A 24,922-nucleotide genomic window follows, 5' to 3' on the forward strand; every position below is an offset into this window, starting at 1 on the left:
ACATCTAATAGGGGCTTGGTTATCAGAGACATAGTGCTCAGCACTTTTGAAAATCAGGCCTCTTTAGGGTATCTCAAGCTGGGCATCCAAAATCATTAACCATTACTGAGAATCTTGGCCTCTTAAATTAAATACAATAAACTGGATCATTGGTTCACAGTGCTTGTTTTTAAGTATGCCCAGTTGCAAATGTAATGACAATAGAAGAAGTTAGCTCATGATGGGACTTTAGCTAGGTAGAGAGAGGCCAGTGGAAATAGGTTCCATCTGGTTATTAAACCATTAAAGAACCACAAGTGATCTCTTAATAGGACTTGTCATAATTTGAAGTGGATTAAGCCAAGGCACAGAGCCCCTACAGAGGGAATCATGACAGAATATTCCTTTGGAATAGACACATCATCTCCCTGCACAACTGACAACAAGCACAGATATAGTGTACGCATGACAGCACCCACATATTATCAGCCATATGCTATTAGGAAGCAGTATCCTCCAAGGAGGGACTCAGGTCTCTGTGATTTTTTGGTGCCACTCTCCCTAAGAAGAAGAGAAGTTCAGGATAGCAGAGAGGTGGTTTAACTGAGAAAAGAGGAATCTCAAAACCTCTATGTACACCCAGGTCTTGATCCAAAACCCACTGAAAATCAATGGACAGTCTCTCCTTTGGATCAGTCCCCTAGCGTATCCTCTCGCATGGCTCGGTTTCCTCACGCTGAGTGTTTTGCATCTCTTCAGGATTACACAGAAACATTAGAGTATTAAATTCTGAAAACGAGGCCTTGGCTTGGGATTGTTGAAAGGAAATCCTAGAGGTCACGTCTGGATTCAAAGACTCTGCCTTGCTAATGACCTCAACCCTGGAGGGACCTTCCTCCCAGGGACATGCTCAGTGGTGCAGGACTGATCTTAAAACTAATTGAACTTCAAAACCAATCTGCAGCTGAACCATCAGTATGCTGAGTCCTGCCTGGTAGAGCCTGCAGACCATTCACTGGGTCTCCATCATTTCTGTTAAGAGCCTTTTTTGATTTAAATTAATAGGGTCTGAATCAGGCGTTTCCTAGGTAGCGTAGTTGTCAAAATCAAGTTAAAACACTGGTAGCAATCTTGTCAGTGGAATGCTTTGGGCACGGGAAAGAAATGGAAACATCATTAAAAGTGTGAGTAATAAAATGCTGGCCACCCATCCTGGCCTTAATATCTCAAAATTATGGATCAAGGCAAAGGTTCAGCAGTGACTTGCTGATGATGGCCCTTCCAAGCTCCAACCTGCCTCCCAGTTGGTTTGCTCCCATTTCAAACTGACACACTGTAGTTGGGTGGCTGATTATTTGCCAGATCCCCGGCTGGTTTATACCAACTGAAGATGCATCCTGATACATATTAGCTTTCAGAGTCCTTGGTGCTGGGTCAACTCCTAACAAACCCCTCTCTCTGAAATTGCTGAGACAGAACTTCACAGGGAGCTGTTCTAATTGAGAAGCTCTCATGCCTCAAATGAACATCACCTGAAACCGTGCTCAGGAAACAAACAAAACAGATTCCCCCCACCCCCTCCCTGCTTCTTTAATAACCAACAGGTGCTGAGCCCCTTAACCTATATACTTCCATCAAACAGCCTCTTGGGCACAAACTCCCATCTAAGACTTTGGACCTGTAACAGTTACTTTATCCTGGAATTTGTAACTTGATCTGATTAAGAAGCTTCAGAAGGAGCTTGTCATCTTCTAAAGAAAAAATCTTATTTTGTTTCACCAATAAACTTAAAAATTGTCCATCAGTGTTAAAAAGTTTGTTGAAAAAAACAAACAAGAAATATCTTTGTGACCTTGGCTACAAACTTTGTTTTTTATTAAATTTGCTACTGTGTTTTAAATTGGTACCAGGGCAAATACTTGTACGATTATATCAAAGTCTGCTGGAGTTAATCAGTTGCATATATATAAGTTTGCTACTTTAAAACCTCATGCGTTTGCACGAAGGAAGAAAATGGTCTATTTAAAGAAAAAGTTTCAGTGGTTTAATGTCCAAGTTATCTGCTAGAAATGTACATGGGGCTCAATTTTCAGCGTTAGGTTGCTATATTAACGTGCGCATTACTGCGTTTTGACCACCCAGAACAGCACCAGTTACCTATTATAGAAACCTATGTGCTGATCTGAGCACTAAGTGTAGAATGGACATTTTAACCTAGGTTGGAAATTGAACTCGTTGGCTCATACTCTTTTTTTGTTACACCAGTGTAAATCTGGAGTAAGGTTTACTGAAATACGTGGAGTTACTCCGGATTTATGCCAGTGTAACTGACTCATAGACTCATAGACTTTAAGGTCAGAAGGGACCATTATGATCATCTGGTCTGACCCCCTGCATGCTGCAGGCCACAAAACGTCCCTACCCCTTCCCTTGACTCTGCTGTTGAAGTCCCCAAATCCTGTGTTTTAGTGACTTCAATTGGCAGAGAATCCTCCTGCTAGCGATCCCTGCCCCATGCTGAGGAGGAAGGCGAAAAACCTCCAGGGCCTCAGCCAATCTACCCTGGAGGAAAATTCCTTCCCAACCCCAAATATGGTGATCAGTAAGACCCCGAGCATGTAGGCAAGAGTCTCCAGCCTGACCCCTGTTAGCCATTATACTATTTACCTGCCATTGCTTGGTATTCCTTTGCTAATATGTTTTACTATTAAACCATTCCCTCCATAAACTTATCTAACTTAATCTTAAAACCAGACAGGTCCCTCGCCCCCACCGTTTCCCTCGGAAGGCCGTTCCAATATTTCACCCCTCTGACGGTCAGAAACCTTCGTCTAATTTCAAGCCTGAACTTCCCCACGGCCAGTTTATATCCATTCGTTCTCGTGTCCACATTAGTACTAAGCTGGAATAATTCCTCTCCCTCCCTTGTATTTATCCCTCTGATATATTTAAAGAGAGCAATCATATCCCCCCTCAGCCTTCGTTTTGTCAGACTAAACAACCCGAGCTCCTCTAGTCTCCTTTCATACGACAGGCTTTCCATTCCTCTGATCATCCTAGTGGCCCTTCTCTGCACCCGTTCCAGTTTGAGTTCATCTTTTTTAAACATGGGAGACCAGAACTGCACACAGTACTCCAAATGAGGTCTCACCAGAGCCTTATACAACGGAAGCAGCACCTCCTTATCCCTACTAGATATACCTCGCCTAATGCATCCCAAGACCGCATTGGCTTTTTTCACCGCCACGTCACATTGTCGACTCATAGTCATCCTGCGGTCTACAAGGACCCCTAGGTCCTTCTCCTCTTCCGTTACTTCTAACCAGTGCGTCCCCAGCTTGTAACTAAAATTGTTGTTAGTCATCCCTAAATGCATCACCTTACACTTTTCACTATTAAATTTCATCCTATTTCTGATACTCCAATTCACAAGCTCATTCAAGTCTCCCTGCAGAATATCCCTATCCTCCTCCGAATTGGCAACGCCTCCCACCTTCGTATCATCCGCAAACTGTACCATAGTTGTCTATCTTTAATCTTGTATTCATGGGTGTCATTGTTGCCAGTATACAAAAGCACGTTACGTGCAAATACCTGTTTCTAATTGATTTGATCATTGCTTTATCGTTAATATCTGGGACATCGTAGATGAGACGTGGAGGCTCCCTAGCATTGTGGAAGTGACTAAGATGTTGACATTGATCCGGTACTAGAACTAGCTTGCCAAGACAGAGTTAGAAAAGAAAGTTGGCTGAGGGCCTGGTCTAGTTTCTGTTGAAGTAAATGGAAAGGTCGGACTCAGGGTTGCTAGAACCACTTGGTAATACAAAAGGTGCTACACAAAGCACTCAGTTGAGATGAAAACTTGAGGCATTCTTGTTATTTCCCCCAGCTATGGTTAATACCAACTGCTGAGTTGCTGAGCAGGACATGTGCATCTCTTATATACTGCATGGAAAACCACTGTCCATGTCAAATGGGCAAACAAGTTAGAATCCAAGGGCCAGACCCATAGCTGGTGGAAATGGGCAGAGTGCTGTTGATTTCAATGGAGTTATGACACTTTATGCCAGTTGGGGATCTGGACCCAAACTTTGATTGTTGGAGTTCAGAGCAAGGCACCCAGGAATAGAATAAAAGGCAAATCAATTAGACTAATTAATGTCTATCAGATTAGACAAAAATCCATGTGAGACCGTTTGTTTGTACATCCACTTGTGTGGGGTCTGGGGGGAGGTGTCAGCCAAATCGAACTCTGCCTGTGTACGTGTGACCATGGGAGGGGAGATTGGAACATACTCTTTGGAGACAGGAGGTATGACTGGTAAGAATGTAACATTTCCAAGTCCAGAACTGCTCGGGCAGTTTGTTAGGGGAGACTTCGTTTCTCTGCACTGTTCCTTCCAGGTGGCTAAGAATTTCGATCAGGCCGGGGAATGGAATGAGTGAGGACTTTTTTTTTTTAAATGGCAACTGCCTAAATTTCAGAAGTGGCATATGGTTCTGCACAAATAACTGCCTCTGATGCATAAACCTCACACATTGTGCAAGCTGGTAGGAGATGAGGTAGCTGGTAGGGCTTGGCAGGACTTTCCCCAAAGATTCATTGCTGGTGCAGTTGGGTACTTTTGCATTTGCAAACATCTGCCCAGGTTCGTGAATGGTTTATAAACATCAGCTGATGATGATCAGGTTGCAAACAACCCCTAGTCCTCCTCCCATTGCCCTTCCAAGAGGTGTCCCATGGACTCTGGGACCCTCTTCAACCAACATATGTTTGCTGTATTGAGGGTGCTGTATGGCCTGTCTATCCCTCCTGAGTTCCTGCGAGACCTCGGGCAGGGATGTGTGACTGTTCTGCTCCCCAAGCTGGTTCGTTTCAGGAGAGAGGATGAAAGATGCCTTACTTGGTTTCAGCTTCCCCCAGTACTTAGTGTTTTTAGGGTGGGGAAGCAGTCTGTACCCCTCCACCTCTCCTTCCTGCTCCCCTATTCTCACTTCCAAACTGGCTTTCTATGGAACACAGCACCCCATAACTCCTAGGGTAATTACTAGGGAGACCCCTGTGGCTCCATAGCAAGTGCATGCTGCGGATTATAGGTTGGGGACAGGAGAGGCAGTGTAGTCTAGTGGATAGGGCACTTAGTTGGGACTCAGGAGACAGGATTCTATGCCTCGTTTTGCCATTGAGCTGCTCTGGGACCTTGGGCATGTCACCTCACACCTCGGTGCCTCTGTTTCCCAACCTAACCTTTGTGTCTCTTGTCTATTTCAAGTATAAACTCTTCAAGGCAGGGGCTGTTTTTCACTAGGTGTCTGTGCAGCACCCAGCACAAATGGGCCCTGATCTGTGCTGGGGCCTCTCGGTGCTACTGTAATAATAATATTACTAATAATAATTAATAAATAATAAGGCTACTCCTGGGTGAAGCTCAGCCCAAACTTAGCCAGTATTGATCCTTGCCACTCTGTGAAACTCTCCGTCCGTTCAGGTTTAATTTGAATTTCAGGCAGCGGGACAGCGTAAAATCCATCCAGTCATCTCCAATCTTTGCTCCACAGAGAGCACAGCCAGGGGCCTGTCAGGTTTATTTAATCCCGCCACTAACTTGTTTTGTTCTCCCTGGTGAACAGTAAAAGCCAGAGGACGGCACGTAAGCCCAATCCTCCCATTAGGGCCTAGCCTATCTTCCATCGAGAGAGAAGAATCTCAGCGGCAGCCTCCTTGGCGTTCGTTTCTTCTAAATCAACTTTGTGCCAAGGAGACAGGCGGGAGGCTTGTTTTGAGGCCCTTGCATCTGCCATGTCGCTTGGCTTATCCAAACAGCGAAAGATCTGACGGCAGCTGAAATAATAGACAAGTGCAAGAACTCGAGATTTTTGACATCCTTCTTTTGTTTACAAAATTCCATCACCCCCCTCCCAGCTTCAAAATCAGACAGGAATTCTCTTCATTGTCTTCTACCGTGCCTCTCATACCATTCTTATTTAAAAGAGAGAGAGAGAGAGAGAGAGAGAGAGAGAGAGAGCTTACAGAAGAGGGGGAAACAACTCTATTTGTACAGTCAATAACAGGTGTGATCAATATGTCCTAAAGTGACCCTCTCCCCTGGGGCCATCTGTTATAGGAAGAGTTTTTGTACGCACCACAGGCTATGGGAGCATGAAAAGCCATGGTGGCACTTCCTAGTGCTCTTCCTCTTCCAGTGGAAGTAAAGTCTAATGACCCTAGCTTCAAGCAGATTTGAAGAAAAGGATGGGGCAGCTCTCAGTAATCCAGGAGCAGGCCTGACCACAGAAAAAGAGGTAGTTGATTCTCTACTACTTTATTGAACCTCGTTTCTTGACCTGAGCTCAGGACCAATCCCACGGAGCATCATCTCTGAGCTACAGAGCTCCCTCAGCTCCCATTAACTTAAATAAGGCCTCTTATTTTGGTGCCTAAATATGGGTTTGAAATAGCATATGAACTTGGGCAAAGCACTTCCACCGGTGCCTCTGTTTTCCCTCCCATTACCTTGTCTGTCTTGCCTATTTAGAAGGTAAGCTCTTTGGGAGAGGGACTGTCTCTCCCTGTAGGTCCACACCGTGCCTTGCACAATGGTACCTGGATCCCAATTGGAGCCATTACTGTAGTATACCTAACAAATAACAATCACATTAATCAAGAGGAGCAGTGCAGACTTATCTAAGTTCTCCTGCCAACATACCTCAAGGGAAGGAGGAATTTAGTCTCTATGGGTCAGATCTTTAGAGGTATCTAGGCACCTAACTTCCATTGAATCTCACCCTATCTCCAGTCCAATTTGTGATCAGACACCTCCTCCCATGGAAGCCAATGGGGAAAGCTGCCATTGGTTTCAGTCAGTCAGGATCAGGCCTCCCGTGGCCAGTTGTGATAATTCTTGTGGCACTTGGACCACTAGGAGCTGGACTGAGACCCCCCCATCTTGTTTCAGCCGGAACATGGCTAACTCACTAGTGTAACCTGCACTGTGGGGACTTCAGGACCATGGACCAAAGCAGGGGCTGGGTATAGCAAATATGAACATGGCAGGAATTTCAAAATGGCGGGAAAGGGGTTCGTTGCCTGGACTCAGGTTTTCATTATACAGGACAGCCACATAGTAGAGCTAATTAAAATGGCAAAATACTGGGCAGCTCTATATCTGTGGAGAACTAAGGTGGAATAAGGGAAGACCTTCAACTCCTCAGGATTCAGGCTTTGTGACCAGGGTTGGCCCGCCCTAGAGCAGTTGGTCCAAGGTATAGCAGCCAGAGAAAGTCAAGGCCACAGTTGGTCACTGCCAGCTGGCTTCTTGCTTTGCTGACCTAGGCTTCATCACTAAGGAAGAAAACCAAGGGCAAAGGTGCTGGAGAAAAGCAAGTCTCCATCTGGGACATGTGGAAGGAAGGGCTGGTTCTGGGGTGAGAGGAGGGCTGAAAGAGAGAGTCTGTTCAGAGAACAAAGTCTTTGGGGGAGCGAGACCCAAACTTTTGGTGGACCAAGTCCCCATTTAGGAGCAAATAAAGGCTGGGCCTTCTTCAGAACACTTAAGATGTTGAGGCTACAGAGCTTTCCTTCACCCCTCCCACGCACCCTTGCTGGAGGCAGCCATAATTTGGCTGCAGGTACTCAAGACATTTGGGTGCAGTGGCTCTCCACCTTCTCCTTACATGATAGGAGCACCTGGCTAGCCTTCCTTGCAGCATGCATTATTTTTATGGAACTCCATGCTCTCTAGGGGCAGAAGCTGGGATGGGCTCTAAGAAGATTTTCAATTTTATGACAAAGGGGGAAATTTATAATTAAAAAGCTATCTAGCTATCTATCACATTGGCCCTTGCAGTGGGAAGAGAGGGTGCAGGGTGCTGCTTTCCCCCAGTATAACCAAACAGGAGACATCTAGAATAGAGCTAATTTCACTTGCAGAGTACGAGAGGCAGCTAGTTTGGCCAAAGGTGCTGAATACCCTAACAGGGGCATACCCAGGCATGCCTAGGGTGCAGCCCTAGCTCCTGCACATCTGCAAGCATTCCGGGGAGTGTGCGCTGCAACTCAGAAATCCACAGTCCCTCATGTCTAGGGCTCAACCAAATTCACAGCCATTAAAAACGCATCATGGGCCCTGAAATTTGGTCTTCCCCAGTGAATTCTGGTCTTTTGTGTGCTTGTACCCGAGACTGTACAGATTTCCTGGGGGAGATCAGCATTTCTCAAACTGGGAGTCCTGACCCAAAAGGGAGTTGCAGGGGGGTCCCAAGGTTATTTTAGGGGGGTCACAGTACTGCCACTCTTACTTCTGCACTGCCTTCAGAGCTGGGTTGTCGGAGAGTAGCGGCTGTTGGCCGGGCACCCAGCTCTGAAGGCAGCGCCCCGCCAGCAGCAGCACAGAAGTAAGGGTGGCAATACCACACCATGCCATCCTTACTTCTGCGCTGCTGCTGGTGGCAGCTCTGCCTTCACAGCTGGGCTCCCGGCCAGTAGCCACCGCTCTCCAGCTGCCCAGCTCTGTGGGCAGCAGCGCAGAAGTAAGGGTAGCGGTACCACAACCCTCCCCTACAATAACCTTGCGACCAGCCCACAATTCCTTTTTGGGTCAGGACCCCCACAATTACACCACCATGAAATTTCAGATTTAAATTGCTGAAATCGTGAAATTTACAATTTATAAAATCCTATGACCGTGAAATTGACCAAAATAGACTGTGAATTTGTTAGGCTCCTACTTATGTCACCGCTACGTGGGTAGGGAGCTCCGCCCCACCATCCCGGTGGCATCATGGAGCCCTTTGAATGTTATAGGAACACTCTGCCTGAAACGAAAACGGGGAACGTGGCTAACAAGGTCACTTCTGAGAGACAAAGTGGAAAAAAAAAAAAAACCCTCAACTGCCCACCCTCCCCAGTAGAAAGAGAAAAAGAAATAGAAGATCCTTATATCTCAATCTCCAAATATCTCCCTTGCTGCTGGAGAGAGGAAAAGCAGCCCTTGTGGTATTTCACATGGTGTATTCTAATTCCTCCTCTAAACAGAGGAGTTGAGTCAATGCTTTTCAGTAATAGTGCCTCCCCCTGAGCGGAAGCCAGAGCGATCAATACCCTTTACTCAGTTCTGGAAAAGGTCATTAAAAGACCATAGGTATAAATTTGAAAGAGCAGTTGCTCGTAGCCTTAATATTAAAGATGATCTTCAGCCTCAATTCCTTAAGTACCATCATGTGAAACAGCCGTGCATCAGAACCGACGGGCGGAGGAGTGGAAAGAGTGCATTATCTTTATTACTGTCCCATCGGATCAGTGGGAAGGCAGATGGAAAAATAAATTGTCAAAATCTTGCTTATATCAATGTCCCCCAAAAAGCTTGTCTTGTTGACAACTCCAGATACACAAACTCTAATATCCACTTGAGTGCTCATTAATGTACCTGATACATGGAAGAAAATGCAACGGCGTTTCTCTTTCATTCTTTTGTTAATCTATCTGGTTTTCTATGTGTACACTGTACTTACCACCATGGCTTTCACATATTACTGCCTGTCATAAACAGACGGTTAAGGGTTAATTCCTCTTTTACCTGTAAAGAGTTAAGAAGTTCACATAGGCTAGCTGACACCTGACCAGAGGAACCAATTGGGGGGGGCAAGATGTTTCAAGAGGAAAGAGGGAAGTTCTTCTTTTGTTCATTCATTAAGTTCTATGCTGGAGTGAAAAGATCCAGGAATCAACCAGGGTACTGAGTATTAGAGAAGGAATGAATTAGTTTATGTTTATTTCCTTTTGTGACTTTGTCCTTTTGCATTAGAGGGATAATCAAATTGGGTTTTCGTTTGTGTAACTAAGGTTTTTGCCCAGGGGAACATCCTCTGTGTTTTGAATCTGTTGTCTGTGAGAGTAGCTTAAATGCTAATCTCACAGAGGTATTCCTTTCACCCCTTTTCCTTAATTAAAAGTCTTCTTTTTAAGAACCTGATTGATTTTTCCTTGTTTTAAGATCCAAGGGGTTTGGATCGGTGTTCACCAGGAAATTGGTGGAGAAGTCTCTCAAGGCTACCCAGGGAAGGATTATAGTACTTGGGAGGGAGATATTTTTGGGGGAAGACAGAGTTCCCAAATGACTCATAAACGGTTGTTTAAATGATTCGGTGGTGGCAGCATACTGATCTATGCTGGTAATTAAGCTTAGGGGTTCTCATGCAGGTCCCCACATCTATACCCCAAAGTTCAGAGTGGGGGTGAAACCTGTGACACTGCCCTATGTACTATGCGTATCCACTTTAAAACACTCATGTTTCTCTCTAAGTTTGGCACTCTAAAGGAATGCCAGAGCATTAAATAACCACACACGGATTGTGACAAACAGCAACGGATGAGTTAATGTCACTTGAGTCCCAAGTGGGAGGTTCTGAAATGCCACTCTTGGTAAGCCAACCTGAGTAGGATATTTGCCATCAATTGCAAAGTATTTGGCATGGTTAGTGCTGCAAGCCCTAAATCACGTGAGTTTAAAACACCAGATCTACACTTAAAAATGTATATCGGCATAGCAATGTCAGTCGGGGAGTGAAAAAACACACCCCATCAACATTGTTATGCCAACAAAAAACCCCAGTGTAGACGCAGCTATGCCACAGAAGAGGGCTTCTGACAGCATAGCTAATGTCGTTCAGGGAAGTGGTGTTCTTATGTTGGCAGAAATACTCCCCCTCTTGGTGTACGCTTTGTCTTCACTAAGGGGCTCTACAGGCTCCATAGTGTAGACATAGTCTTAGAGTTTGTAGCCCAGGTGTTGTTCCATCTCAGGAACATCTGTAACCAGCATCTGCCTGTTGTATCCAATTGGAAGAGTCACTTGGAGCTGCCCACTCTCCCGTTTCCCATCCTCTGTGGGTCACTTTGATCTAGCCTTGCTGTAGTTGGAAGTGCTAAATCTGCCTTTGACCACAGAGATATCTGACAGACTGAATTTTCTTCTCTGTGGTGGATTATTAAAGTAGGGAGGCTTCTTAAGTTTGCTAGCGATAGTATGCACAGAAGCACCTTCTGAAAGAACCAGAGCAATGGAAAGAGGGAAGAAGATTGGTTTTGTGGTTAAGGCAGAGTTCTGGGCACTAGGAGACCTGTGCTCAGTTCCTGGCTTAGCCTCCATATTAATCTTTCTGTACCTGAGGAGTGGTTATATAGTTCCTAGTCCTCCACAGTTAGTAAAGAAGTCCAGGAGGTGTTTCAGTAGCGAAATGTCCTTTCTGCCTCCATCCCTAAAGTTAGACTGTAAGAATCACTTGCTCTGATGGGAGCCATCTGTTGTCAGATCATTTTCCACATGTGGGTAGCAGATTGCAGTGGGAAAACTCTCCCACCTCATTTTATAACTAGTGGCTGGATTAAGCCAAATCACACTGGGACAAACTAACCCAGCAGTCATTCTTCCCTGACATACACATAACACTCTCCCTGGATTAACTCTTGCATTCAGCCCTTGACCACTTAATTATGCACACTCAGTCCTTCCTCCCTATGAAGTTTCCTTTCCAGTCTTCTAGGTCATATTCACACACCCACCCAGTCCTCTGCAGCCTATTAACTCATAAACATAATCCTCACCCCATGCTTAATGTAGTGCCAGTCCCTCTGCCATGACACTCTAGGACCAATTTCCCATCCCATAGTTAAACAAACATGAACTTTGTAAATCATTCTTTTCCTATGGAAATTCTATTCTCGCAAAATTTTCCTTTGCTGAATGTGTTTTCAGTTTGTTTACCCATGCGGATGTGCGCACACAGAGAAGATACACACACACATACGCTGCACTCTGCTCTCCGAGGCATGTGCATTCAGCTATCAGTAGGAATTGCCCGTGTGCCCAAGAGCAGAATGTGTGGGAACCTTTTTGTGGGCGTGCGGGAGGTTCAAGCTCACAAGGAGTGGCACATTCACTTGGCTGAAGTGATTCTGCCATTATTACAGCTGCCCGAACGGTTAGCTCACAAATGATCTTTGTGAAGAATTTAGCGCCTTTCTTGGTTAGCAGAACACAGGCAAAATTATTCTTCCTCATTTACAGATGCAAAATGCACCCACATTTTTGTACCCACCAAATCAGCTGTAGGGGCGAATCTGGGGAGCAGGCTATTTCACTCTCGGATTTGCACCTGTAGTCAAGAGCTGCTGCTACTCAGATTTGTGCTTGCTCTTGAATTGAACACGGAAGAATGTGGGCACAGATTACTCCCACAAAAAGGAGGGTGCCTTTCTGAAAACTAGTCCCATGTAATCCCATTCAAGTGACTCAGGAATGTTCTAGGAGCCTGATTGAATTAAGGAAGTTTTCTGAGAAGCCCAGCGCCTTTTCATCAGCCCCTTCTCTGACCTGTATTATCGACTGCATTGTGTTGCTCACTTACTGTTTCCTCTCTTGTGTTGTAGGGAGTTGAGTGATAGCGTCGTGTATACGTACCAGGTTGCCGTTATTTCTGGGACAGAGGAGAGTGAACCCTCCCCCATGACTCTATATACTCATGGAAGTGGATACTGTGGAGATGGGATTATACAAAAGTAAGTGTGGAGTAAGCAAATAGATACAGCAGTGCGGCTTCCATTGATCCAGAGATTGGGGTTAGAAAGGAAATTACTGCCTCTCCTACATAATAACTACAGCTTTTGTCTTTGATCACCTGATCTCTCCATAGCCTGGGCTGACTCTCAGAGGTCGAGAGACAAGGACCCACGTCTGTGATTATTACCAAGATGATAACATTTAATTGGAACTTAGTTAGGTCCTGCTGTCCTGACACTTTTATGTGTAGATATATATAAATTTCTTAGTGTTAATTGCTGACAAAAAAAGAAATGTTCACAGCATCTTCGGTGCTGTCATTAAGTGAGAAGTCCCAGGCGGGCTGGCAGTTGATGGACAGCTGGCACATGGGAGGCCAGGTTTCCAGGGCAACTTCAGTGCGAGGTTGCTCTGCAGGCCTCTGGAGCTGGGATGCATTTGGAGGTGACAGATTTGGGCTCCAAGGGAGAGTGTTAGTCATTGCAGGTTCTCAATCAACTCCTCCCTCTCCTTGCCTGCTGATCGACAGACCACTAATAATAAAAATAATGATTAACAATGGTAGTTTATTTTTACTGTATTGAATTTATAGCACGAGTGGGACCTGCTCAAAAGTCTCCAGGCGCTTTAATAAAATGTAATAAATTAACGACAAAATTAACAACAACCGCAGGTCCAGTCCTGCAAACACTGTTCATGGGAAGCAGAGCTTCCTGTCAAAACAATGGGACCACTTATGGTATCAAGCGCTAGGCCCTGCAGCAAGTGTTTGCAAAATTGGGCCCTAAAGGCAATGCATTCAAATTAAAATAACCAAACCATTGATACAGCTGGGACAGCTGGGAGAAGAAAGACAGAGATATCAGTCGTGCTTTGTGTACCACTTCTTATGCGGTTATGCTGCCAATTCTTTAGACATCAGTTGTGGCTTTGCCACATGGCTTGCATAAGGGGTAGCACACGGTTGCATTGACCCAAGAGCAGATCAGGAACCAGACAGTGTCACGGTCTGGTTCTTCGTTGCCACGCTTGCTCCTGTGGGGTTTGTGGGGGGAGAGAGTCACCCAGGCCAATTCTTTTTGTGGTTCAAGTTGCTTCCCCCTCTGTGCTGGCTTAACGGCACTGGCTGGCGAGTTGTGGGAGCAGAGCCAGGATTCCATCCGCTATCTGCTGCTACCTGCAATCTGAGCGCATGGAAGGCACTTACACTTCCTTATTCCCCTGTGTGGGTGCATTGCTGGAGCTACAATCTGGCCCTTTCAGACAGCGCATGAAGAGCTTCCAGAATTCCTGCCATTCCAGGCTGTCCTCTGATCCCACAGCTGCTGTCTTTCCCCCGCCTGCTGAGTCGTCAGTAGCAACCATAAAGGAAAGTGCTCATGTCCTAGCCCGGAAGCAATAGTGCCGCCTACCTCTGAGGGAACATGAGGGGAAACCCTGTACCCCAGAACTGTAAAAGCTGGGGGATGGAGGAGAGAGAACAGGTGTTTTGAGGGCATTACAGCACTGAATTAAGCATCTCCAGGTTCTGAGACAGGAACTGAGAGAGGTCTGAGAAATGCAGCTGTTTTCCATCTGATCCCTCGTTTTGTCTCCTGCCTGCAGAGATTTGGGGGAAAAATGTGATGACATGAATAAGATCAACGGCGATGGCTGCTCCCTCTTTTGTCAGCAGGAGCTATCCTTTAATTGCCTTGGTAAGTCTAGTCCGGAGTCCCTTCTGCCCAGGGTGGGCAGCACCTCCGTGCGTGGTGCAAGTAAAAAATAACCAGCAACCTCAGTGACCTATCCCTGGGTTGCCCTAGAGGTCAGGGAAAAGGTGGGATTTGTGGGATTGACAGGCGTGTCCCTTCCCAGTTTCTAATCACTTGGATGGGAAATTGATTCTGGTGGTTTTGTAACTGGCTTGGACTTCCAGCTTTGTTAGGGCCCAATCCCAAGCCTATTGAAGTCGGTGGGTGGCTTTCCACCCCCTGCAATAGACTTTGGATCAGGCTCCATGAGAGGATATGAACTGATCCCTTCTGGTAAACAGAGGAAAGAGTGTCAGGGGAAGGGACTTGGAACAGAAGCAGCCCCAGCTGAGGTCACACCTGCTTTGAGATGCAAATCAATATCTGAGGATCAAAGGTCCAGCTAATCCCCTTTTTTCAGAGGTGAAAACTACTTAATCAGATTTTGTTTGCAAGCCTGGTTTGCCCTGATTAGCAGGAAATGTAAACACAATGGCCAGAAGATGTTCCAGCAATCTGGGGACTGCAGAGTTGCAGTTGTGAGCTTAACATATTTATTAAATCCTTGAGGAGGAGAAGAGGGGGCAGAGAAGGGCAACTGAGGGCCCATCTACACTGCAGCTTCTGTGTAAGGCTAGGTCTACATTAGTTTATGGCAGCGTAACTTATGTCGCTCAGGGGGGTGAATACGCACCCCCCGCCCCCCGAGTGACATAAGTTACCCCAATATAGCGCTGTCCACACTGGCGCTTATGTCCGTCTGAGAGCTCCCGCCACATAGCTGCCACCACTCACAAAGGTGGTTTTATTATGCCGATGGCCAGGAGAGCTTTCTCCCATCAGCACAGAGCGGCTTCACCAGATTCGCTGCAGTGACGCAGCTGCACCACTCCCGCACAGTATGCGTAGATGTGCCCTTACAGCACTGTGTTAAGAAACAGGGCTTTGGAGCGGAGCCGGGAGCTGGAGCGTGGAGCAGCTCCGGAGCAGTGGAGCTGCAGGTTTTTGCCTGGAGCTGGAGCGCAGCCGGAGCACAGCTCCAAAGCCCTGTTAAGAAACCATGTTACGGCCTAGGCCAGGGACGAGCCTCGGTGAGCGTTTGGTTTGGATGCTCTTTTGACCTATCCAGGCTTCCTGAATCTGCAGAATCCAGCTGCAGATCACAAGACAACGGGCGTGCTCAAGTGATGTTATGCAGTTCCATAGCTGGTCCTGTCTGGACGGACTGAGAGAGGAACTAACCATAGTCTATCTAACCTACTTGAGATTTTGACATAGCAACCTACACCCGAGGATCCAAGGCACCGATTCAGCAATGCTTGGGTGCATGCCTAACTTTAAGCACATGAATAGGCCACTGAAGCCAATGAAAATATTCCTGTGCTTAAAGTTGAATGGGGCTCCACACATGCTTACAGTTACGCACCTTAAAGGACCTTGCTGAACCTGGGCCTCAAGCATGGTATTTGGACACTACCAATTCAAACTGGAAGTGAAATAATTCTTGGTTTTTCTATTTATTTAGTTTATCCCAGTCACGTGGCTCATCTCAAGGAATCATAGTAGAGCTACACGTGAGTGTGCAAAAATCCTGTCCTCTCACACTGTGGTCAAAAAATCAAACTAAATACAATGCAAGTCCCATTTTTGCAGCTTGAAGTAGGTTTCAGTCTCACTTCTGTGTGTGTTTGGTGTTTTAGGGTGGGGGTTTTTTTTGACCGAGGGGGCTTGTGAAAATGGAGTTAGTTTTCAGAGCAGGCGTAAAGCTGTTCATTTTTCATAGGCAGGTGCAGAGTTAAAGCTGGTGTTTTGCACAGGTATTAGTTTTAGAAAAAAATCAAAACCGAACCCAGTTCGTTGATGAAATCATTAGTATGTGGATTCAGTAAGAGCCTGATTCGACTTCACTGAAATCTACGAGAGACACCAATTGGCTTCCGTGGGCTCTGGATTACCAGTGATGAGTGTCTAGACAGAGACAATACTGGTCTTTCAGCCAGACAGACATATTTTAACACAAAATAAGACGTTACTTTATTAGAAACCTCTAAATCATTGGGGCGGGGGAAGGAGTTATTTTTTAAAACAAATCTTACGTATAATAAAAATGCATAACTAAAAAGGAAGCGGGAAGCCCCCTTCTTGAAAGCCTGATAACATCGAACCAGATCCTGCCAGCTGTAGTCAAGCACAACTCTTCGTTGACTTCAGTCGGGTGTTTTGCTTGAGAAATGACTGAATGATTGGGCCCATGGCTTGAGGAATGGAAAAGAGGCAGAGAAACATGTGCATTTGATCTGTAATGTTACGAGACTAGCACATGTTGTGGCTCTGTAGAATAATAAATAATCTTTTCACATTGGACTATTTTTATATGGACATTACTGTGATAATATTTAGCTCTCTTTAGCACCGGTGAAGCAAACAACCCCTGTTTACCAAAGCCTTTAAAGGAATTTAGGCACACGCTTAAATGCTTTGCTGAATTAGGGTCTATGGTTATTGTCTATGCTGCAGCTGGGTGCATGTCTCTCTCAAGACAGATTCAGGCTAGCTCCGCTCAAGATACTACAGCATGCTAAAATCGCCACGGGCAGCAGATAAGGCTAGCCACCCAAGCTTGGACCCAGGGGGTTGGGAGGGCTTAGACAAGGACAGCTAGCCTGAGCCACTGCCCAGGCCACAGCATCCACACTGCTATTTTTAGCATGCTATCTTGAGTGGAGCTAGTGGACGCTGATATCAGAATTAAAAGGTGCTCTGAGGTCTCCTGATAGGAGCTTCTTCTAGAGCAGAAATGCAATTAAGCAAGCAAACACTAGCAAGCTTAAATCTGCTGCTTTCCCTCTGCATCTCCTGCCATCAGGGCCTTTTATTTTTGTCTCTGACAGGTTCACTTTGTTTTGTGTACGTGGCACACGGCAGCTCTCGGGACGCTTTGCACTGGTGCCTATAACTCAGTTAGGCGGCTGCTTCGTTTTTGTTTTTTGTTTTCCCTCATCCTCCCCCTTATAATCAGATAAGGCTGTGATCAATCTGCTTTGCCATGGGAGGGGTGGGGTGAACCAAGGAGAGAGGCGGGGGAGAAAGCTGTGTGGTCTTTACTGTCAGGCTGCCCTGGCCTTCTCAGAACACAAAGCCGAGAAAAGAAAACAGATAAGATTAATAGCTTTTAGTTCTTGCAAGATGCTCTCACACCAAACTTAAGAGCGACAGTGGAATAAATAAATAAATTAATTAAAGCATCTGGCAGTGCTTCCTTTTAAATGGGACTTTGCAATGTCATTAGCCCTTCTCCATCCGCAAGTTTATTCTCTATGCTCACATCCACCAGTTTCTGTTTAGTGGATTTTTGCTCATGGAGCCCTTGTTCTTTCCCCACAGAGTTTGGAATTTGGTCCGTGGATGAAAGTTTCACCTCTCCTGTTAACAACATATTGCAGGAGAAAAGCAAATCAGAGCTTTGCCCCATTGCGAGACACATTCTCTCTCTCTCTCACACACACACACACACACACACACACACACACACACACACACACACACACACACACACACACACACACACACCTGTCCTGTAGTTGGATGGAGATCCCTGATTCATTTTCCATTGACAGTGAGGTCTCATGGCATGGAAGTGATTTGGGATCACTGGGGACCAGAGCCAGGTTCAAACCAATTGCCTGAAGATGAGAGTCTCCATGAGCATCTTTTAATAAAACTTTACTTATCCAACTGGTCCTTACTTGCACGAGTAAAGGCCTGCAGTGGTGGGAGACTCATCCTCCTACCATTCTGAAGAAGGAGAAGGATATATCAGAAAAGGCACCAAAACATATCAAAGAAACCCGTGAGAAGATATTATGACAGGAGCATAGTAAAGGCTGAAAGACACGTTTAAAAATGTCCTTAAAGGAGTTTCAGGTCCTGCATCTACCCCTGAGTCTGCCTGGCAATTTGTGGGTTACTACAATTACATTTCCTATTATTCTTGTTTATTAATTAACTTCCCCCTCACATCATGGTGAGAAAGGCCCACGTAAACAAGTGGGGAAACTGACTGCACACCAAGGCCAGCAAAGCTTTGAAGTGTGACCGTAACTTGGAGCACATGATCAGTCCCATTGAAATCCTCATTACCCATCTGCTGGATCAGGGCCTCGTGCTGTCAAATGCCAAAAAGGAAACAAACTCCAGGAAAACAAAGAGGATGATTTTTGGCTCCAATCTCTTTCAGTTAATCATTTTCGGGTCTGCTTGGCACAACAGTAGGTGAAAAACGTTCAGAGAGAGAAGTATGTTTTTTAAGTTGATGTCGCTTTAATACCGCTGCTTTTCAGCTTATGCTTTGGCATCGACTTCATCGTTCTACCTCTATCGCCCTGGTCTGTCTTTCCCTGTTTGGAAAAGCCTCTCCTTCCAGTTGGAAACTTCCCTTTGTGGAGGATCCGTCCTTTACCTCGCCAATTTTCCATACATTAGGTGTAGCATTCTCCCCAGTCTCATTGTCTGGAGACTGCATTGCATTCAGGGAAATAATTAATATTCATGAGTTTGCTATCTCTATTTGGAGCATGATCCTCTAGGGAAAATGCAATGTTAAGTGAATGACACAAACCTAATTTTATATGTCTTTTTTTTTTTTTTTTTTGGACAGAGAAGTAATGTGCTTAAAATAAATTGATGGATGACGATCCATATTCATTGTGGGCATGCTTTTAGAGTAGACTGAGGTCCCATCCTCCCCACCACCACCCACACACCCACTCCTGCACAGGAACATGTGGTTTTGACAGCTGACTCCACATCTCTGCACAACAGCTAATGGTGCTTTTTTTCTTTGGAGAACAGTAAAAAGGTCTTTACAAATCCAGCCAGGGGCTGAGTGCACCAATGGAGTGGAGGGCACTCAGCCCCTCCCAGGACGTGCTCAATACCTCACTGGATCAGGCTATATAAGAGCAGTGGTGTCCTAAGGCCAAAATGTGGACCAAGTGCCTTGGGGAATGAGTATTGCTGCTAACAAACTAATGTGAGTCTGTAGTAGAACCTCATAGTAAATGGAAATGAATTTGCTAACTGGAGCTATTCGGCCAAAATTCACACAAACGCCAATATTCAGCTTCCAGCAAATACTGTGGAGCTCACCAGTGCCTGGAACCCTTGGGAACATGTGGCTGCACGTTCCAAGATGTGTAATTACTCATTTGGCAAGTTAGCAATAATACCAGTGTCCATTTTCAGGGGCCGTCATCATTAACAGGGCAGTTTTTAGCCTGCAGACCAGTGGTTTGACTTTCTTTTAGTGATGCCACTTGGTTTTTCTCAAAGTTTTCTTCCCTGCCTCTAAAGCAAACTGGCAAGCTTCTGTAAGGTCCACACTGATAACTCTGTTCATGTTCAAAACATCTCCTTCCCCTGTGGCTATCACCCACTTCCATCGGAAACCCAACTAGCTTTTCAGTGTGATCTCCAAAAACCAGTTAATGAATCTGCACTAGTCCTCTCTGAAGTAATGGTGTATCATCAGCTCCATTGCCGTGGGCGGATAGAGGCACAAAGAGTTTCAATGACTTGCCCAAGGATATAGAGAGTTAGAGGTGGAAGCAGGATTAGAACTCAGGAGTATGTGGGTAGTTGGTTTACAGAAAAGCGAAATAACTTACTACTGCTGGCTTGCTATGGAAAATCTCTTCTAGCTCAAATGACAGAGGTTTGGGTTTTTGGAGGTGAAGTATCAAGATTTTAGTCCCACTCACTGCAGGTGAATTGTAATTTTATCTGCAGTCTGTGACATACAGATGAATTACATAGTTACTATGTTGCGCTCAGTCCACTAAATCGTACTGAAGATCCTAGTCACCTTGGTCAGAGGATGGCAAGCTGAGTTTTATGGGAAGTAGCTGAATGATCAAAGGGTAATACTACACACTCCTTGTGTTGGCCCTTTCAGTTCAGAAGACACTCCAAGATGATTGTCACCTTCCTCCAAGCCTCTGAATATTCCCCAGTAGAGTGTGACAGCCACATTTACTTCATTTCCAAGAATGTCTATCTACCTGTTTTATTTTGTTGATGAAAAATTTCACAAGTTACTGAGATATGACTTTATTCAGTGCAGTTTCCATGTGTCCTATTCAATGATTTTTCCTCTCTTCAGTTAAAACCTACAAAAAGGAAAATTCATCTGAGACTTTGTATTGAAAGAAGAAATTTAACTATCCCCCTATTTGGTCAAAATGAATGACAGACATCCTGGATTTCAGGCCATGCGACCCCTCCTCCCTGATGACTTGATCCTGTTCCCACTGAAGTCAATGGCAAAACTCCCATTGATTTGAATGGTGCAGAATCTAGCCTCCAGTGCCCACCTTCAAAGGATAGCCAGTGGAGCCACTTCTTGTTTTGATATGGGAGCCTCTGGACAAATACTTCTCATCTGTTAATGCGAGTTCTTTAGCCAGATCTGCAGATTAAATGTAGTAGATTAAATAATCTAGTGCAGATTATTAACTAGTGGGTCCAATCCTGGCTTTATGGAGGGCAATGGGTTTTGTTTGTTTTTTCCCCACTGATTTTGGAGAGACTGTGATTTGGCCTTAATAGGTCTGAACGTTTCCTCTGGTGATTGGGAAAACCTGTATGCCGATTGCCATCTCCCTGCACCTCCGGGGGAGGGTCAAACAGACCTTTAGGGGTTAAGATTTAATGCCCACTCTGTTCCAAGAATCTGTTACTCTGAGACAATGTGTGTGCATTTTTGTCCCTTTTTTTTTTTTTTTGGGGAGGAATAGCTATGAGGCATGAGGCTTGTTGTAGTTGGAACTGTCCCTAAATAAACAGCTGAGCTTAAAAATACTTCTTTTTAGTCCGGACTTTTAAAAAAAATAGTAGTTAATGTACAAAAGAAGACTATTCTGGTGCCAATCACTGTATTCTGAGCTGAAAACAGGAAGCTGCACTGGGTGTCTGTCCCCAGCACTTTGACCATTCTGCTTGGACATTAAAGGCCTCGTCTGAGGATGTGCTCTGTGCCGTGAATTGGGTAGATCTTATTTTTTTCCCACAATGTGGAAGGCTGCCCATCACAGATAAGTCTGTATCCTGCCTGTCTGCTTCCTGATGTGTCCCAAACTTAATCAGTTTCACTGGATTAAAGCTCTAGCCTCTCCCTGAACAGGTAACCACGGTCCTTCCGTGAACTACAATATTAGCCACGTTAGCAGCTTCCGAGAAGGTTTCTTTACTACCTGCCTTGCTTTGTACTTTCCCTTACCTCCGAACCCAGTGAGAAATGGGAACACTGGATGCTGAGAGCTGAATTTTCTGCTGTTGGGAGCTGTGCTTGGGGAGCCATGCTAAAGATGGCTTTCCATCCTCACCCCAACACGTTAGCCCCTGAACGATGGAGACGAGACTCCAGGCTGCTGTGGGTTGCTAAGTCTGGTTAAAGCTGGGACTCACTGGAAAGCAGCAGTGGTCTTGCCATACCTCTTTCTTCAGCCATATCCCCTACACGAGGGTCCACAGAGCTTAGCAGAGAGCTCGCATGTGCCATTCAGAGACTGTCCTGTTCCGGGGCAAACCTATTAGCTGGCTAAGCTGGAGTTTTCCTCCTGCCAACAGCACAAAGCAGATAGAAAAAGGGGCAAGGTCTGGCTTAAAAATTCCAGGGCCTGCACTGATGGTTGTGTAGGGGGAAGGGAACTTGGATTGCCTGGGTTCTTACTTTGGTTTCTTTCAGAGTTCAGCTCAGGGTCTTTGGGCATCTGTATCAAAACCTCCAGAGAGATTCCATCTCCCATTCCCAACTGCTGCCCCTGCAGCCGTTTTGCTGTTCCAGAATTTTATTTGATTTTGGCATCGGTATTAATTATTTTATGTCACTCTTGCTGCGCCGCTTCAGGACCCCTTCCAGGCTGAGCGGTTAAAATTAGACACAACTTCCAACTGAAAAGCAACTCCGTTAGTTAACACAGTACAAGGAGCAAGCAACCAGCAATAGAGAGAAGCACAAAGGCAAAACTGTCGTTATCCGTGCAACTGGTACCAGGAGGTGAGATGAACCCTACTGGACAAAGGAATCTGGGTCCTATCCAGCGAAAGGGAATGTCAGGAAATGGCAGATGGAACCTGCAGTATTCCTTGTGTTAGGGAGGAGATCAGACTCAGATGTAAGTAAAATAAAGGGGATTTTTTGTTGAGGCTACTAGACACAGTTAGAGTCTAGTTTCTCCGTGAAGCTCAAGCAGTTAAACATAGGGAAGGGGGGGGGGGGGGGTAGATCACTGGTTTGAGCATTGGCCTGCTTAAACCCAGGGTTGTGAGTTCAATCCTTGAGGGGGCCATTTAGGGAACTGGGGTAAAAATCTGTCTGGGGATTGGTCCTCCTTTGAGCAGGGGGTTGGACTAGATGATGTCCCGAGGTCCCTTCCAACCCTGACGTTCTATGATTCTATAGTGGGTGCTGCTTACCGCCACCACACGTGGTCTCCTTAAACCCTGGCCTGGTTTGTACAGTGATGGAGTGCACAACAGGGCCTGGTAAGAGCAGTAGCTCCTATCCAAGTGCCTTCTGCCTTCCACCTAATTTGGTGCCTGATAAATAAAATGAAAAGAAGAGTCCACTGCAAATAATTCAGGGGGAAGTGTTGACTATCCTAAAGGCCCATGCTTTTAGATTCTTCATAAATTGTGTTTTGGCTTAGTCCTGATCCAGTGATGAGTTTCACAGTGTGCACATGGAGCTCGTTGTAGGTCAGGTCATGCAACTGGAGACCATGCCCTCACAGTTGTGTATATAGGTGTAGCACAATTGGCCTTGATCTTGACTGGTGCCTCGCAGAGTAGACCGGAGGCTGAAACAGGCTGTTGGGAAAGAAATATCAATTAAAAAAACACCAGGTTATCATCACAGATGTCTCTCAGGAGAAGAGATTATTGCTTGGCCAAATGTGATTGCATTCAGTGCTACTTCCTGCTTCCTTCCCTGCCTTACTTTGCACACATCCAGTCTTTGCCACCCTTCTGGCTTTGGAAACATTGCTTCCAAAGTTGGTGAAACTTTGCCATGGGTCTTACAAAGAACTGCTGTCCTATTCCACTAGGAATGGAAGTCCCTGGCATAATCGGATTTGGTGGTTGGAGCTGGGTAAAGTCTTTCACGCTTTGCCAGTACATTCTGGCCAACCAAGGCCCTTGCCAGATTTCTCAGAATGACCGACAAGAGCAGTGTTGAAGAGTCCTTTATTTTAGAATGCAATAAAATTGCCCGAGAGGAGTGGACGTATGAATGGACAGGAACCGTGCTGAAGGGGACATTTGGGGCTGATAAGGATGGGGAAAAGAAAGCATGGATGTATTTGTTACTGCTTAGAGTACCTAGTATTGTCCTGACCATTGTGAAATATAGGGGCCTCTTCTCCTCTTTCTGATTCTGAGTCCATATAATTCCATTGACTGAGTGGAGTTATGCCTGATGCGCGCCACGGAGTCAAGCTCATAGTTTTTCACAAGTAGTGAGGGAAGTCTCAGGAAGACCTGACCCAGAACATTACCCAGGTGCGGTATGAAAACTGTGGCTCTGATTCTCAGATGTGCTGAGCACCCAAAGCCCCATCTGAAGGCAACAGGAGTTGCTGGAGTTGCAGCTACTCAGCGCCCCTGAAAATCAGGCTCCATGGTTTCCCTTCAGTCATCCACGCATGGTTAGTTTGGGCACTGACTAGCATCTTGATTCTGACGTGCACCCCTTCTGCATCTACAAAGTTCAGAAAGATCAGCCTCTTGGGATTCATTCCTATGCGAGAGTGTTCATGTGATGAGCTTTGGAGGCCTCTTGAAATTCAAAGCCACGAGGTTGGAAACTTTCCAGTATTTATTCCCCCCATAAAAGGACATCTTTAAATGTTTCAGAATGATTTGCTAGTGGCAAGAACACATTCCCTTAAAAAGCAAAATGCAGTTGTAAAACCACTTTTCCTCCCTCATTTTTCAAAGCTTACATCATTGAGTGAACACCTGATCTTCTATTGGCTCACATAAGTAATGCCATTCGGCCAGTGTTACCGACAGGTAATAAAGGGCAGAGCACACTGACTCATTGGGACTGGAATTGGAGATGGGACACACACACACACCACATTGCTGTTTGCTAATCATCTGGGCAGTCTCCATTTAATTCAGACATCTCTGTCTCTCCATTCTGTTCCTCCCTTGGGTTTTGCAGACTCCGAGCAGACAGATTTATTGGGGTCTTAAACATAATCAGGAACAAATTAGCCTCTGTAAGAATCACACACTGGCCTGGATCACAGTTATTCGAAGGCAGCTTCCTCTCCATGTGAATATGAATTAAGTCATCTGATTGGAGCAGGTCTTGAGTATTCTTTTATCCCAAACACATGATGTTATCAGAGGCCCATTACATTTATCATCGCATTAGGAGGGAACATTTGGAAACAGTAAAGGAGAACATTGGTTATATAAATTCTGTGCTTACTCCAGTGCCTATAGTGAAAAATCAGTCTGTTTGTGGAGATTGTGTCTAAATGTGTATGTGTAGGATGATAGTGTGGATGGAGAGTGTCTCTGTCAGTGGGGCTATCCCTGCACGGGGGTTGTGTGTATGTATGAGTATCGGTGGGATAT

General features: G+C 45.5%; 1 protein-coding gene across 1 annotated transcript in view; it reads left to right on the plus strand.

Moving 5' to 3' along the window:
* PAPPA (pappalysin 1) overlaps nt 1-24,922 on the plus strand; it is a 229,378-nt gene that overhangs the window by 101,792 nt on the left and 102,664 nt on the right. The window contains exons 8-9 of the mRNA XM_034793713.1: nt 12,410-12,538; nt 14,145-14,236. Of these exons, the coding sequence (XP_034649604.1) occupies nt 12,410-12,538; nt 14,145-14,236 (221 nt within the window). The remainder of the gene's footprint in view (nt 1-12,409; nt 12,539-14,144; nt 14,237-24,922) is intronic.

This window comes from Trachemys scripta, chromosome 17 (genome assembly GCF_013100865.1).
Source record: "Trachemys scripta elegans isolate TJP31775 chromosome 17, CAS_Tse_1.0, whole genome shotgun sequence".
Lineage (NCBI taxonomy): Eukaryota > Metazoa > Chordata > Testudines > Emydidae > Trachemys > Trachemys scripta.